This window comes from Artemia franciscana, chromosome 6, assembly GCF_032884065.1.
Source record: "Artemia franciscana chromosome 6, ASM3288406v1, whole genome shotgun sequence".
Lineage (NCBI taxonomy): Eukaryota > Metazoa > Arthropoda > Branchiopoda > Anostraca > Artemiidae > Artemia > Artemia franciscana.
This window is the reverse complement of record NC_088868.1, coordinates 24253458-24270985: the sequence shown is the minus strand read 5'-3', so window position 1 is coordinate 24270985 and position 17528 is coordinate 24253458. Positions and strand designations below refer to the sequence as shown.

The following is a 17528-nucleotide window of genomic DNA, read 5'->3' as shown; positions in this document are numbered from 1 at the left end:
AAAAATGTTGAAAATTAAAAATAATTTTTTGCACCGTTAAAAATAAAAATATAACAATTCTGCAACCAACATTTTTTTTAAATACTGGCAGGATGAACTAAAAAAAAAATCTACTGTCATTTCCCATCCACTAAATTTTTATTCACCAAACTAAAATAACTTGATTTCTTTTTTTTTGCACAATAGGTAAAGCATATACAGAAAAAGTGAAACCAACATTTTTTTTCCTTTTTAACTCGAGAGTCATCAAAAAAAAAAAAAAAAAATCAGTTCAAAACCACCTAAATCGCAGAAGTTATTCATGATTTTCTATCATAGGAAAAATAGCATTGGACACAAATTAAGACCATTAGCTTTAATAGAGTGTGAAATTTTCATAAATTATTTCAATGCAATGAAGAAACCTAGAAATGAGAAATAGTCAGGAGCCTTCCGTAAAGTTGTGCACACAAAGCTGAAATCATGGGGAAAATTAAATCAAAGCGAGGTATGCAACTGCGAAACTGCGAAAGATTTGGGGATAGGCGAGTGGATAAAGAATCGAAAAGAGGCTAAGGCGGACTATTGCATGGAAGTTGGAAAGAATGGACAGGTCAACCTCAAACGAGGCCACGACTACTTTTACCAAGTACAATGTCAGCTTGAATGTGCTCAGCTAGATACTTGCTTTTTCATGATTTTTACCCAGAAAGACTTCTACATTGAAAAGATAGACCGCGATCCAGGCTTTTGGACCGATAAGATTTTTCCCAAGCTGAAAGGATTCTTCATGGATGCTTTGATCCCAGAGTTCCACGGGGGCTTCCAATACGAGAGCCGTACTTATAAGATTAATCGTCTAGTACCGGTAACAGGAAAATTCATTTTCCTTACATTCTATCCTTCTTTGTATTTACATACTTAATTGTATTGTCATTTGAAATAAAATACCTTTGTTTATATTGCTTGTCCTCCAACTTTATCAAACAGTTCGTGGTAACGAACTGTAGTAAAGAGCGACCCAGCTCAACAGTAACCAAAACTCTAAAAATGAAATTTTTGATAGCAATAGTTACATCAAAAGAATCACATTTTAATGCTGATTTTAATTATATAAGCTTCATCAAGTTTAATCTTACCCATCAAAAGTTACGAGCCTGAGAAAATTTGCTTTATTTTAGAAAATAGGGACAAACAACCCCTAAAAGTCATAGAACCCTACTTTAGAAGTTTCAAGCTCCTATCTACCAAAATATGGAATTTTGTATTTTTTGTCAGAAGGCAGATCACAGATGCGTGTTTATTTTTTTTTTTTTTCAGGGGTGATCGAATCGACCCAGTGGTCCTAGAATGTTGCAAAAGGGCTCATTCTAACGGAAATGAAAAGTTCCAGTGCCCTTTTTAAGTGACCAAAAAGTCGGAGGGCAAATAGGCCCCCGTCCCACGCTAATTATTTTCCCAAAGTAACCGGAACAAAATTCGGAGATAGCCATTTTATTCAGCGTAGTCGAAAATCCTTATAACTATGTCTTTTGGGACGACTTACTCCCCCAAAGTCACCGTGGGAGGGGCTACAAGTTACAAACACTGACCAGTGCTTACATATAGTAATGATAATTGGGAAGTGTACAGACGTTTTCAGGGGCGTTTTCATTTGATTGGGGGCAGGGGTTGAGAAGAGAGGGATATGCTGGGTGAACTTTTCATGGGGGAAGAAAATTTCCATGAAGGGAGTGCAGGATTTTCGAGCATTATTAAAAAAAAAACAATGAAAAAATAAATATGACAAATTTTCTTCAAATGAAAGTAAGGAGCAGCATTAAGACTTAAAAGGAACAGAAATTATTGCGCATATGAGGGGCTCACCTCCTCCTAATACCTCACTCTTTACGCTAAAGTATTTTTAGAAATTTCAACTATTTATTCTACGGCTTTTGTGATTCAGGGGTCATTCTTAAGAAATCGGGACAAAATTTAAGCTTTAGCGTAAAGAGCGAGGTACTGACGAGGGGGTGAGCCCCCTCATATATGTAATAAAAATATGATAATACAGAAGTTCCTTACGTAAGCTAATTAGTAAGTTACGTAAATCTTCAACTAATAAAACTTATTTTTATTAATAAAAAAAATTCGTAAAAATATAGAAGTTCAAGTTGCCTTTTTAGGTTACCAAATAATCGGAGGGTAACTAGACCTCCTTCCCCGCTCCTTTTTTTCTCAAAATCATTCGATCAAAACTATGAGAAAGCCATTTAGCCAAAAAAACAAATATGCAAATTTCGTTCTAATTATTCATCTGCGGAGAGCATAAATCAAAACATGCATTGATTAAAAAACGTTCAGAAATTAAATTAAATAAAAACAAGTGTTTTTTAACTTAAAGTAAGGAGTGACATTAAAACATGAAACAAACAGAAATTACTTCATATATGAAAGGGGCTGCTTCCTCATCAACGCCCCGCTCTTCAAGCTAAAGTCTGACTCTTTCTCTTAACTCCATTTTTTAAAACAGTAAAAAACTTCAGCGTAAAGAGCGGGGCGTTCACGAGGAAGCAGTCCCTTTCATATACGAAGTAATTTCTGTTCGTTTTAAGTTTTAATGTCACTCCTTACTTTCAGTCATTTTTTTTATTTAATTTATAAGCAACCTTTGGTTTTCTAAGAATCCTCGAAGAAAGCTTTCAACTAATTTTGGTATTTAGTTTCTAATTAATCAACTGAGGTATTTTAAATAGCCTATCCCTGAGAAAAAAAGTGGAAAAAACAATAAATTTTAAAATGCACTCTATGCATGCCGTCAATGTTGCATATACATGGGCATTTTGTACTTGAGAATGATAGTGCTCTTTTGCTCATTTTCTCTTCTCCCTTGGTCGGTAACCAAGCTTTGCAAGACGCAGCCAAATATATTACTATTTGTCGGCTGAAGCATGTCACCAAAGGAAGCTGTCAATCAAAACTTTTGACAAGACTTGATAATTGGTGCTATTTTAAGTTTTGACAACCGACGGTCTCTAGAGAATTAAAAGACAGAAGGCTAACCTAACTTCAATTTTGAAGCTCGATGTTTTCAAGTTTACTTAATCACGGCCTTAAAATATCTCGATTGATGATTTTTAGTTATATTAGACTCTAAATCACAGCTCTCCAAGCTCAAACGGAAAGCTTCGTCTGGTATAGATAAAATTAGTGCATATCATGCTGTCCATCTAACCCTTTTGCTCATGTCACATCTAGGATTGCTATTCCTGATGATTTTTGATACTTTTACATTACCGTCGTCTTTTTGCATTGGTGATCTCAATCCTATCCCTAAGAAAGGCAAATCTAACATTTCGTGTTCGACCTTTAGGCCTATAACAATCTCTGCTATATTCTACAAACTGTTTGACCAGCTCTTTGTAGATGAAGTAAAGGAAAAATGTCGCGTTCCACCATAACAGTTTGGTTTTCAGAATAAAATAGGGTGCGTTGATGCCCTTAGTGCTATAGCTAATGTTTTGATAGAGACTGAACTGGCCCAAGAGGGTCTCATTCTAGCAGCACACAATATTAGGTGTGCATTTAACTCATTGGTACACGGAACCACGCTCCTTCATACGGCAAAAAGAGGCGTTCACTCGCGGCTTAAAGTACACATCAAAATTACAAATCCATTTAACTTGCCAGTTTCAGATTCATCTAATCATTCACGTGCTCCACAATACAGACTTCCTCGTCTCAGTAACCCACCAAAAGATCTGAATAGTTTTGTTTCTATTTACAAAGGTGCGCGTCAAGGTGCTATCACTTCGTTTGCTCTTTTTAACAACGGCGTCCTAGATGCTAAATCAAAACGTATATCGTCATGCATCGAGACAGCAACAAGCATTACACTTGTCTGTTATGCGGATGATGAAAACTTCGGCGTACTCGAGGGTGAATATTCTAAATTGGGGCTGGAATTTAACACAGAAAAATCTGAGATTCTTCTATTTAATTGGGGTGATTTGGGTTTCACACCGTCAGTCCAACTGGGAGGTTCTTTGGGAAAGACAGTTGAAGAACTTGTTATGGTCTACCATTGGCCCATCCCTCAAGCAAACCCGTTTGCTGCTGATTTTCCACCTTGAAAAGAAGTGGTGCGTCGTCTTATGCTTCAGTTGTCCAAAATAAAAAAAGGTTTAACCGAATAATCCTCGCTAAACTATATAATTCAATAACACTACCACATTTTCTATGTATAGCACCATTTTGGAAGATTTTATCACAAATAGATAAACGTAAACTCCGTTCAGTATATTTCAAATTTGCAATATATTTACTGCATTCACCCTTGTCGACCGAAAATTCACCATGAATCCGTAATTATAAAATAGCCGACCCAGCAATAGCTCTATCAAAACGTATTTCGAAACACAATCGCAACATCAGTTTTCATTCATGGTATCCCCTTTTTATACAGTGATATTAAAAGTTGTATGTACATAAAAGTTATTCGCTATTCAGTGTACTATAGATGTTTTTTTTTTTAAACTGTTCTGATAGTTGTGTCTCTTTTTTTCTTTCTCATATTCCTTTTTTTGTCGTTTTATCTACGTACTCCGTCTCTGCTAAAATCGAACATTACTCTATGCTTCTTGTGGAATCTATATATTTAATATATAAGTAATATCTGATTAGAGTTTCTAAAGGGCCATTAGTTAGATATGAAAGAGAGGAAGGTGTGGTCTCCTCTAATTGTCTTAACAGGGGTTAAGACAGAGCGAAATCGCTCTCCGCAATTTGTTTATAAGTTTTCTAAAGCGTATAATATAATCGTTATTAGACCAATTAAGATTAATACCCTGCATCTTAATTTAATTAATTAATCAAGTTGTATAATTAATATTTTTGCGAAAAGGAATATGGCACACCTCGATCCTAAACAACGCAAATAAAGAAACGATTAAATAATATATTAATGAAAAGCAGGTAGAGTTTGAAACATTCCAGAATAAAGACATAAAGTTACTGCAATACCTCACCTAGTATCTTAGACCTACACACTAGCGACATCACAAATGTACCCTGGTTAAATAGAAATAATACAAAATATCATAAAACTTTGACACACATGCAGTCCAATCATTAAGCTTCCAGAAGAAATAATGTATACAAACAAATAAAACTATTATCCTATCATTAGCATCGTCCCAAAAGATGTATGAAAAAATATGTAGTAGAACACGGATTTGCGGACAAGAATTTTAAAACGTAGTGGATTTTTTAACCTAAAAAAACTAAACTGGTGGATAAAAATTTTAGTCAAAGCATTAACTATTAAAATATTAGCTGTAGAAAGAGGGAGGGAGGGAAGACAGACAGAGATATGAAGGGGGAGCGAGAGAGTTTTGATGCAACACAAGTCGATCCAAATGTTTGAGTCTCTTGTATATTTACATTTTTATGAACTCTTTTATTATAATATTTATAGTCTTCAATATTTCTTTTTCTTTGCAGAAGGAAAATACTGAAAGGTATATTTTACCTCAAATATCAACTAAAGGTGGATTTGGAAGGGAAGGATGGGAAGGGGCTGAAGGACATCTACATTGATTCAATCTGGCTCCTAAAAGTGTTGTTCGCTTTTTACACTTTTCTTTTTAATGGCATTACTTCCCAGAATCCTAGAAAGGGAGCGGAAGGGAATGAGGAGCCTTGAGGCAAAAAGAAACTTTGCAGGGGCTCTATGGAAAAAGACGCCAAAACGCTCCTTGGAGCTACAAGCCCTCAACTTCAAAAACTTGCGAGTTCTGAAGTATAAATCAGCCAAAACTCAATATGAAAATTCCCAACCATTCCAAAAATTCAGCTTTAATCTTTAATTAATAAGTGCTTGACATCTATATGATTTACAAGATATCAACAAATAAAACTTCTACTATCTTTGCTGGAAACTCTTTTTTTGAGAATACAAAAGAGGGAATGATAGTAAGCTGCCAAACAGCCAAGCAATATTCTGGTAGAAAAAAGAAGAACACTACTAAACAAGTACAGGAATTTTTTTGTTCTCCAATCAAAGCCAAATTCTCTACATGTTTTGGAATGAATGTACTATGCCAATATGGTGACTGGATAAAGACCATGAGAAGGGCTATAATAGACAAAATACTTATTTAAATGAGTTTCAGGTACCCAATTGCACTTTGTGCACCAGTACACTAATTTGCCACATCAGAAAACTTGCAAGAAAACAGGGAGATTAGGTTATAGCCTATAGTTGAAGAAAAATGTTACGAAAAAAGGTTTAAAATTAGTCTTAACTACTAGACCTGTAAATACTTATGGACTATATGCATACAAATTTAAATTAAGTTTACATAGACAAAAAATCATAAGCCAAAATAAAAGAGAAACATAAAAAAACATTCCTCACAGATACGAAGAAAAACAAACTAGTTAAGGACAGTGGGAAAAAATCCACTTATGTACAATTTGTATACCGAAGTCAAATTTCAAACTTTGAAGTCATTTTGTAAGTAGTGACGCCAATTCAAGAAATTTCCGAGGAGCGGGGGAGGGGAATATTTTTTTCGATATCTTAGAAGTTGGAGCCTAATTCGTCGTTTTCCAGTGAAAATACTGCGAAAAAAAGGTATTTATCAAAATCTAGGGGCGAGATGGGAGACAAAAGTATTGCTAGAGGCCATAAGTCCTTTGATCCCCCCCCCCCAATTGACATTCATGTTAGTAATTATTCTTATACAATAATTAAATATTCATTTAACTTGAATAAAGTGCTTCTCAACATGTTGGCTTTGGGAACAGTTCCATTTTGACGTCATATTTCAAATTTCCGTATTTAAACTCATGTTCTGCATCAAATTCTAACTGGAGGCCCTTCATAGACAAAATTGTTTAGCTTCGTTTTCCCACAAATTTTAGCGTCAAAAAGCTGGCCTGGCTCATAAATGTGCACTACCACAATGAATTTTTTTAAATATTAGGATTAATATCCCCCCTCTCCCCTAGAAACAATGCCCTTTTTTCATTGTCTTTGACTAGCCCTATCTTCAATGATACATTACGACGCATCCTCGATTATAGAATAGCCCCTCCCCAAACAAGTCGGAACAGAAAAAACATCTTCTCTCTCAGTTTTCTCTCCTATTTTAAAGACATTCTATAAAAACACACAAAAAACAGTTAATAATGGATCATCAGTTAGAAATAAAATAAGAATAAAATAAGACGCTAGAATTGACAGTTATCACTCGGCTCCAACGCGTCCATGTCCCAAGCTCGCATTTCCTTGAGGGCAGCATTGACTTTTTCGCACCAAAGAGTACGTTCTTCTTTTGAGTCTGCGCTCAGTTTGTGACTAAAAAATAAACAAATAACCTTAAACCACGGGATTTTTTATTTTGCTAATTCAGTAAGTTGGTTTATTTATCCGTTCTATTCCAAATTAAGACAAGCGCATCCATATATTTGCTGTTCGTTTTCATTTTTCTGTTTTTCTCATTATGCTAATAATAATAATAACAATTTATTTTTAACCAGTTTACAAACATTAAAAATGAATAGAGGAGTAAACAATGAAAAAAAAAAAAAAATGCGGAACCAAAAAAAAAGAAAAGAAAAAAACAATATAAAAGTAAGAAACACCGAAATATAAATTTACATAACATTCCAACAAAACTCCCGAATAAAAAATCAGAAAGCAAAAAACGCTGTTTCTGAGTACATATTCAAAGACAAAATCTATTTAAATACTATTTAAACAAGGGCAAAATTCAAAGGAAAATCAACGATACGTTCTCAAAGCTTAGGGAATCTTAACAAGAGTTCGTCCATTTTCAAAACCCTGCATTTTTTTGTGATATAAGTATTGCTTTCCACAATCGCTAATGCCACCTTTTCAAAGACACAGGAAGAATATTCTCACTTGCCGATACTTTGCAAATTTGTGAATTGGTACCAGGTAAAATACGAAAAAGGTAATTGAGCCTGGCGACCAAGAATAGAATAATAAAGAATAAAAAAATAAATGAAGGTCAAGAATGGAGTTTAGGGTAAAGATCTAATTCTCAAATTTAATAATTCCGGCGTATACAGAATCCCTTACTCCTGCAGGCTATGGTACATTAGAAGGACGGAAAAACACTTTACGGAATGAACACCTCAACACTGTATGCCCTCAAAGAGAAAAAACTCGAAAATTGTGAATCAGCGCTCGAAGAACTAATTTATAATCACTTTATTTGAATAGGCCCTTTTGATTTTACATGACAAGGATGTGGTCCAGCAATAATAGCATAGTAGTAGTATATTTGACACGTAAAAATCAGCATGGCCATGGCGTCAAAAACAACAGCATACAAAAACAATTAAAGCATTCAATTTAAACACTTGATAAAAACAATTAAAGCAGAGGAAGTTATTCAAAAACACCAATACAAACAAACGAAAAATGACATCATATAACACTCTCACAATGAGTTATACCTACACGAATAAACCGTGCCAGATTCTTAATACTAACAAAACCCCCGTTTTCAAGTAATTTTTTCATCCAAGGCTCATCCCACTCCTTCAAGCCAAAGATTTCCTTTCTCAGAACCCTTAACCCTTCCCGAGAAAATGCAAAAAATTTTCCTCCCACTCTCCACACATTGGAAAACTGTAAGGACCATTCTTCACTCCAACCCTTCCCACATATCTTCTTCTTCCCCCAAATGCCATAAAATTACCTCTACATGAAATTAACCACTTAATATACTCCCTAGATATAGATGACTATTGAAATAGAAAAATACTAAATTTGTGTTTGGCTTTAAACAGAGATACGGTGATTTTGAAATAAGAGATTCTTATTTTGGTAATCTTAAAAGAGAAGCTGATTATTTATTCGTCCCCAAGATAAATCCTATGTCACTTTCATATTCACAAAAAGAAATTTAGACCCAACCACTTGGATCCAACAGATACAGAGCAAAAGAAAACATTGATTAAGTCAACTGTAACACAATTTTCTCCCTAAGAATATGATTAAATAAAAAAAAAGTTTTTTTTAACTGCAAGTAAGAAGCGACATCAAAACTTAAAATGAACATAAATTATTCCGTACGAAAGAGATTGTCCCCTCCTCAACGCCCCGCTCTTTACGTTAAAGTTTGACTCTTTGTCACAACTATACTTTTTAAAACAATAAAAACTTTAGCGTAAAGAGCGAGGCGTTGAGGAGGGGACAGCCCCTTTCATATACGGAATAATGTCTGTTCGTTTTAAGTTTTAATGTCGCTCCTTACTTGCAGTTAAAAAACTTATTTTTTTTATATTTAATTTCTGAACATTTTTGAATTAATGCATGTTTTGATTTTGGCTCACCGCACATGAATAATAGAAACGAAATTTACATATTTTTTTTTTTTTTGGCTAAATGGCTTTCTCATAGTTTTGATCGGACAATTTTAATAAAAAGAGGGTGGGGGAGGAGGTCTAGTTGCCCTCCAATTTTCGGTTACTTACAAAGGCAACTAGAACTTTTATTTTTTACGAACGTTTTTATTAGTAATAAATATACTTAACTTACGTAACGGACTTCTATATTTGTATATTTTTATTACGTATATAAGGGTTCACTCTCTCATCAATACCTCCCTCTTTACACTAAAGCTTGAATTTTGTCCAATTCTTTAAAAATGACCCCTGAATCACAAAGGCCGTAGAACAAACAGTCGAAATTGCTGAAAATACTTTAGCGTAAAAAGCGAGGTATTGTGGAGGATACGGACCCTCCCCCCAACTCCCCCCTTAACACGAAAACGTCCGCCTGAAAACGTCTGTACACTTCCCAATAACCATTACTATATGTAGACAATGGTCAAAGTTTGTAACTTGTAACCCCTCCCCCAGGGACTGTGGGGGATTAAGTCGTCCCGAGACATAATTATTAGGTTTTCCGACTATGCTGAACAAAATGGCTATCTCTCCCTTAGAATAATCCCTCTCACGACATTCTATGGCCACTGGCTCGATACGATCACCCCTGAGAAAAAAAAACAAAACGAAAAATAAATAAACAATAAACACGCATCCGTGATCAGTCTTCTGGCAAAAAAAAATAAATCAATTTTCCACGTTTTTATGGAAAGGAGCTTGGAACTTCTACAGTAGGGTTCTCTGATACGATGAATATGATGGTGTGATTTTCGTCAAGATTCTATGATTTTTAGGGGGTGTTTTATCCTATCTTCTAAAATACGGCAAATTTTCTCAGGCTCGTAACTTTTGATGGGTAAGAATAAACTTGATGAAACTTATATATTTAAAATCAGCGTAAAAATGCAATTCTTTTGATGTATCTATTGGTTTCAAAATTTCATTTTTTAGAATTTCGATTACTATTGAGCTTGGTCGCTCTTAACTACAGTTCGTTACCACGAATTATTTGATTACGTTCGTTTGAAATATTCTTCATCTTTTATGTCGCTTGTCTTATTTTCGTCATTCGTGGAAATTTGCAAGAGGCTCGGCTTTGGAGTTGGGTTTTTCGGTTTTCAAAATTTGTATTTATTCTTAATTTTGATTTTATGGGTTGTTGGTTTTTTCGACGTTGTTAGGTTATTTAACTCTTCGAATCAGGTTTTTATCTCTTTTGGCTTTCCGCAGTGTTCTTCCTTTATCCGATTTGCTTCGTTCGCTCAGAAAATATGAACAAGTTTCTTTGAAACTTTTTCTTATGGCGCTGAAGAAAGGAAGCAGTTGTCCTCCAGAAATATTCGTCTTATTTCGTCCAACATTTTTGTTGATCTTATTAAACTCCATTCTCGATTCTGGTTATGACAGGTTAATACGGTTTAAAAAATATTTAAGAATAGAGTACCGCAAAATGAAGCTTTCTTAAAATAATTTCAAGACTGTTGGCGTACAAAAAGCAAGATGAAGACGGTACGGTATTAGCGCAAAATCGCGAAAAGAACAAAACACTATTGCACTGAACACTGTTAACATTTAAGAAAAGAGTAATTAAAACCTCCAATGTAAGTTTACATACTAAAATAAGAAATAAAGCTTTATCGAAAGTATTTGACTATAATAAAACTTCTAATTGTATATAAGCCTTTTATTTAGATATTGTAGACACATCGAAAGTTTTCTCGGTAAAAAGGTAAAAAACTAAATTAACTAGTAAGTGTAAAAGGTAAAAATTGAATTACCTAGTAAGTGTTCTATTCTTTCGTATAGTCATGACCAAAGAGTTTGAATCCCCGGACTGAGTTGGTCGAGACAGTACGAGCATAAATGTGTTCGGCCGGGCACAGAGCTCACGTGGTACGGCACTGGCTTCGGGGGTAATGCAATCCCTTAAATTAATAATACTCATTGGTTCCTAAAAATACAAAAAAAAAAGAAAATTAACAACTAAAATGAAGTATGATATACAATATAATTCTTAGAAATCATCGACACCAAACATCATCCTCAGAAGGCTGTCTCACATAAATGACGACTTTTATACTAGTGAGTTCAAATACAAAAACGGTTACACCATCAAAATTTAGAAAAATTAGTGTGCGAAAAGGAGACAGGAATGTAGGAGGGGGTAAAAGCTCAAGATACACTCCCATAATTTCCTTGTTTTTACGATTTTGTTCGAATAATTCTCATATAGTTCACAAATACGTTAGTTCCGAATGGAAAGTTTGAAAAGAAAGAGTCAGCAGCCCATTAGGATCCCCCCCCACGGGGTCACTAAAACGTTCACGAGACGGGCTATAATAATCGTTCGGCAAGTAAACTGTATGTTCAATGCTTGGCACACACATAACTCAAATAACACCGACAACTTCCATTCTTGTCACTGACCTTTATAAAAAGCGGTACCATCTAGTAAATGACCAAAGATGATTCACATTAAAAGGAGTTGCTATTTCTGTTTTATTGTTACAAATATATCAAATTGAATATCAAGGAAGAACGTCTCAATAGTTATCTAGAATATTCTAAATTACGAAGGTGAACATTTACTGGTCGTAAAAAAAAAACAATTATCCACAAGACGTTCTTGAACTTCTTGACAAGAATCTGCCAGAATTAGAAAACTTCCTATTTATTTTATTCATTTTTCTCAGGAGGAGTTTTAGGGTTTTCCCCCTCGATTTTTAGCTGGGAGGACCCAAAAGAGACTATATTCAACATTTTGCACTGCTCCCTTCGATTAAAGTCAAACTTCTAGAAAATCTATACGTACAGCCTCTTCCCATTCCATTCGTATATGGTCTTGCTTATTGTTTGGTCCTTCTTCAGCTAATACTAGGTCTGGCGGGGATCAACCACATTTTTGTCCTCCTCCACAAGTTTGGTCCTCCTTCAGCTAATAGTGAGTCAAGCGGGGATCAACCTTATTTTTGCAGTTTCTTATTTCATATTACTCCTCCACCAGTTTGGTCCTCCTTCAGCTAACAGTAGGTCTAGCAGGTTCAACCCTATTTTTGTCCTCTTTTAACATTTTGCTCTTCTCCACAAGTTTGTTCCTACTTCACCTAATAGTAGATCTAGCGGGATTCAACCACATTTTTGTCCTTCTTCATAAGTTTGGTCCTCCTTCAGCTAATAGTAGGTCTAGCGGGGATCAGCCACATTTTTGCCCTCCTACAACATTTTGTCCCTCCTCCACAAGTTTGGTCCTCCTTCAGCTAATAATAGGTCTAGCGCGGATCAGCCACATTTTTGTCCTCCTACAAAATTTTGCCCTCCTTTAGCTAACAGTAGGTCTAGCGGGGATCAGCCATATTTTGCCCTCCTACAACATTTTGTCTCTCCTCCACAAGTTTGGTCCTCCTTCAACTAATAGTAGGTCTAGCAGGGATCAACCACAGCTTTGTCAAGTTTCTTATTTCATATACAGTCACTTAAGTGGATACTTAAGATTATATTGAGACAATTCATCAGAAAAAATTAGTAGACCTTTCTTAGAAACAAAAAAAAACAAGTTTTTTTAAATGAAAGTAAGGAGCGACAATAAAACTTAAAACGAACAGAAATTACTCCGTATATGAAAGGGGCTTTTCTTCCTCAGCGCCCCGCTCTTTACGCTAAAGTTTTTCCTTTTTTAAAAAGGAGAGCTAAGAGAAAGAGTCAAACTTTAGCGTACAGAGGGAGGCGTTGAGGAAGAAAAGCCCCTTTCATATACGGAGTAATTTCTGTTTGTTTTAAGTTTTAATGTCGCTCCTCACTTTCATTTAAAAAAAACTTGTTTTTTTTTGTTTAATTTCTGGACGTTTTTAAATTAATGCATTTTTTTATCTTGGCTCTCCGGGCATAAATAATTAAAATGAAATTTGCATATTATTTTTTTTGGGCTAAACGGGTTTTTCATAGTTTTAATTGGAAGATCTGAGAAAAAAGAAGCGAGAGAGGAGGCCTAGTTCCCCTCCAATTTTTTGATTACATAAAAAGGCAACTACAACTTTTAATTTTTTACTAACGTTTTCATAAGAAAAAAATATACGTAACTTACGAATTAACTTACGTAGCGAACTTCTATATTCGTATGGTTTATTGCGTATATGAGGGGGCTCACCCCTCGTCGATACCTCGCTCTTTACACTAAAGCTTAAATTTTGTCCCAATTCCTTAAGAAGGACCCCTGAATCACAAAGGCCGTAGAATAAATAGTTGAAATTACTAAAAATAATTTAGCGTAAAGAGCGAGGTATTACGAGGAAGTAAACCCCTCATATGCGTAATAACTTCTGTTCGTTTTAAGTATTAATGCTGCTCCTCACTTTCAGTAGAAAAAACTTTTCATATTTATTTTTTCATTGTTTTTTTTTTTTTTTAAATGCTAGAAAATCCTGCGCCCCCTCCATTGAAAGTCTCTTCCCCCATGAGAAGTTCCTCCATGGAAAGATCCTCCCACGTAACCCCCCCTCAACTCTCCCCCCAAACCAAAAAATCCCCCTGAAAACGTCTGTACCCTTCCCAGTAACCATTACTATGTAAAGACAGGTCATAGTTTGTAACTTGCAGCCCCTACCACGGGGACTGCGGGGGAGTGAGTCGTCCCCAAAGACATAGTTATTAGGTTTTTCGACTATGGTGAATAAAATGGCTATCTCAGAATTTTGATCCAGTGACTTTGGGGAAAAATGAGCATGGGAGGGGGCCTAGGTGCCCTCCAATTTTTTTGGTCACTAGAACTTTTAATTTCAGTTAGAACGAGCCCTTTCGCGACATTCTAGGACCACTAAGTCGATATGATCACCCCTAAAAAAAAAAAAAAAAAAAAAAAAAAAAAAAAAAAAAAAAAAAAAACAACAAATAAACACGCATCCGTGATTTGTCTTCTGACAAAAAATGCGAAATTCCACATTTTTGTCGACAATGGCTTGAAACTTCTACAATCAGGTTCTCTGATACGCTGAATCTGATGGTGTGATTTTCGTTAAGATCGTATGAATTTTAGGGGGTATTTCCCCCTATTTTCTAAAATGAGGCAAATTTTCTCAGGCTCGTAACTTTTGACGGGTAAGACTATCTTGATGAAATTTATATATTTAAAATCAGCATCAAAATGTGATTCTTTTGATGTAACTATTGGCATCAAAATTCCATTTTTTAGAGTTTTGGTTACTATTGAGCCGGGTCGCTCCTTACTACAGTTCCTTACCACGAACTGTTTGATTTTCATAGCACTCACATTTTGGAGCCATACTTAACGACTGTCTTCTCGCAACTTCTAGTTTGCTAATCTTAGTTCGAAGACCAATCCTCTTATTCTTTCGAACCTGTTTTGAATGTGAAAAACAATCTGAGCCTAGGCTACTCTACTGTTTACCTATACATTGCACTTATCCATGTTACTAATAGTTCTCAGTAGATTATGTCCCATTCACAATGAGAATTTACCAACGTCGAGCTTTAGCTAGCAATAATTTAAGCCAATCAAAATTTTTAAGCAGAATTTTTCAGCAAAAATTTATGAAAAATCTGATCGATTTAAAATAGCGTCAACTAAATATCGGTATTAGTAAAGTCTCATCATGAATGGGCATCAAGCCAAGCCATCTACCTGGTCGATTTTCTTTTCTAAGTCCAATATCTTTATCATGAAAAAAAAGATCAAATGTCCAGAATTGAGTGAGAGAAAAAACATACCAAAGGCCTAAAAGCCAAAAATAAGTAGAACTAAAATATAGCAATGTAACTGGATAGTAGGTTTTCAATGTGTCTCAAACACAGAAAAATATAAAAAAAAAATGACAGTAATGAACTAGGGGGTTCATTTGTCCCATAAGCTGAAACTCTGAGTGTATGACTAGTCAAAAAGGGCATACAAAGCAGAAAATTTATATATTTTTCTTACAAACATCTTTTTTCCTTAGCCAAAAAAGAGACACTGCAAGAAGGCGGCGTATTGCGAACACGTTCACTTCTCCTATAGCCAACCATTAACATTCGCTCCTACCCCTTATGTTTTTTGCCACTTCCCTCGATTTCGGATAATACTTTTTTTTTGTATTTTCATTGAAAAATACCATTTTCTCTGAATTTTATTGGGAAAAAATATTTTTTTCCGAACAAAGATTTGTTTACACCTCACTTGGATTAGAAGAGGGATCTCCAGACTCATTAGAAGGTCGTGCCGGAGATGTGACGGGAAGACATGCACATTGTTTATCTCTAGTAAATCTCTCAATTAAAAAAGAGCGTCGACAAATATTTTTTTCGGAGGACTCAATAACAAAGAAAAAGAAACCTATTTTGATTACAACTTAAAGATGCTTAGGAATGATGACATATTCTTTCCAGACACATTTGAGATTTAAACTTCACAAGATTCAACTGTCATTAAGAAAATTCGCTTGTTCAATATTCGATTAAAGATCATTTATTCAATTACAGACGAGGAAAAATTCTCGCAATTCAATCAATAATTTGAAAAAATCTATTCAATCAAAAAATCAATAATTTGAAAAAATCAATTCAATCAAAAAATCAATAATTTGGCTAGTTCATGTCACCGACTGGTCATCAATTTGGGAAGCCGAATCACCATCTAGGTATTTTTAAATTTTGACCAGGGAGTCGGTTTTTAAAATTTTTAGTTTTTAGTTAATAAGGTTGCTTCCTTGATTAAATTTTCGTCTCTGTTTTCCTGGCTATGTTAAACTTTTATGTCCATATTTTTTGCAAAAGAATATACATAAGTTATTATTTGATGAGCATTCAACCCTCAAATTTTAGTCTGTATGAAAGAGAAAACCACAAGCATGCAAGTACTTTTGAAAAAGCTGTCGCAAGTTAAAGAAGAAGTAGACGAATTTAGACTGAATTGATCATTAGATTCTTAGGACAAAATCCATATGAATAGATATCAAACAGAACTTTGCTTAATCCCTGACTACAAACCAAAGCAACGACTAGACTCGCTCCTTATTAGACTCGTTCCCTCCTTTGTTTAACGACCAGACTTAACGCCATTATTTTCGCATATCCCTGAAACGTCTGGCACCAAATATTCAGTCATAGAAAAGAAAATCTCTCCTGAAAAGTTGTTGGTCCTGGAGTTGTAAAGCACTCAATTTGATCATCCAATTATACAGATTCATCCTCCATTGGTGTTGGGAGAATAGAAGGATGCGTAGAAGGAACCAGTCCGTCTAAGTTCTTCCGTCACAGAGATTAAAAATACCTACGGGATTCCAGTTCAAAGAAGGAGCAACATTTCCACCCTTTCGCCAAATAGTTGAAGAAATAGGCTGGAGAAAGGGGCTACGTCCCCTCTTTATACCTCCACTAATTCAAGCTGGAAAGCCTTATGTAACTCTGCACCAAACAAGATGCAGCTTCAATGATCATGTGTGCAGTTATTTTGTAAAAACCAGTCACAGAAAAAAAAATAAACAAAAACATCCACAATGCAATATACTTAGATACGTGTATAGAAATAAGCTCGAGCTTTGGAGTCCTTCTTTGACTCAACCGGGATGCAGAATCATTTCTATTGCTAACGTAAAGGGGGAATGGGATTTCGATGGAAGTCGGGGTCAACATATTTTAGTCCTAAGTTCATAGTGAGTTGTAGATAGGCTGTCCGTAATACAATCAAATTCATTTGTGCTGCCGCTTTTACATATGTAGACTAGTGAGGTCCCAAATAAATTTAGATAGATGCTATTTTAATATTTTCCAAAACTTGTAAGATTGATTTTGTGTACACCAATGCCACAGAGGAAAGGCGTATTTAAGGCAAGGTTGGGAATTAAAAAAATATTAGTTTAAATTATCAACATATGTGACAAATTTTAAGAGGCGAGATTTTTTTTTTAATCAAACTACTTTAATCAAACTAAAAACTGTATTCTGAAAAAAAGAAAGCAAAATAAACAATTGATAAATGCAAAGCCCGGATTGTATTGTCTAAATTCTAATCAGAAGTGGGTATGTACATGCCCAAAAAACACAAATTGAGGTCACAAAAAAAAAACACAAAACAATATCCTGAGATACCTGTTTTCACATTTGGGTAGAAATATGTTCAAGCTTTAAAGTCCTTCGTCGACTCAACCGGGATGCAA

At 35.0% G+C, this 17528-nt stretch overlaps 1 protein-coding gene across 1 annotated transcript in view; it reads right to left on the bottom strand.

The window, feature by feature from the left end:
- Window positions 1-4901: 4901 nt before the first annotated feature.
- LOC136028228 (anillin-like) overlaps window positions 4902-17528 on the bottom strand; it is a 64871-nt gene continuing 52244 nt past the window's right edge. Inside the window, exons 14-15 of the mRNA XM_065705952.1 lie at window positions 11163-11335; window positions 4902-7321 (exon numbers count right to left, since the gene is read on the bottom strand). Of these exons, the coding sequence (XP_065562024.1) occupies window positions 7195-7321; window positions 11163-11335 (300 nt within the window). The 3' untranslated portion in view covers window positions 4902-7194. The remainder of the gene's footprint in view (window positions 7322-11162; window positions 11336-17528) is intronic.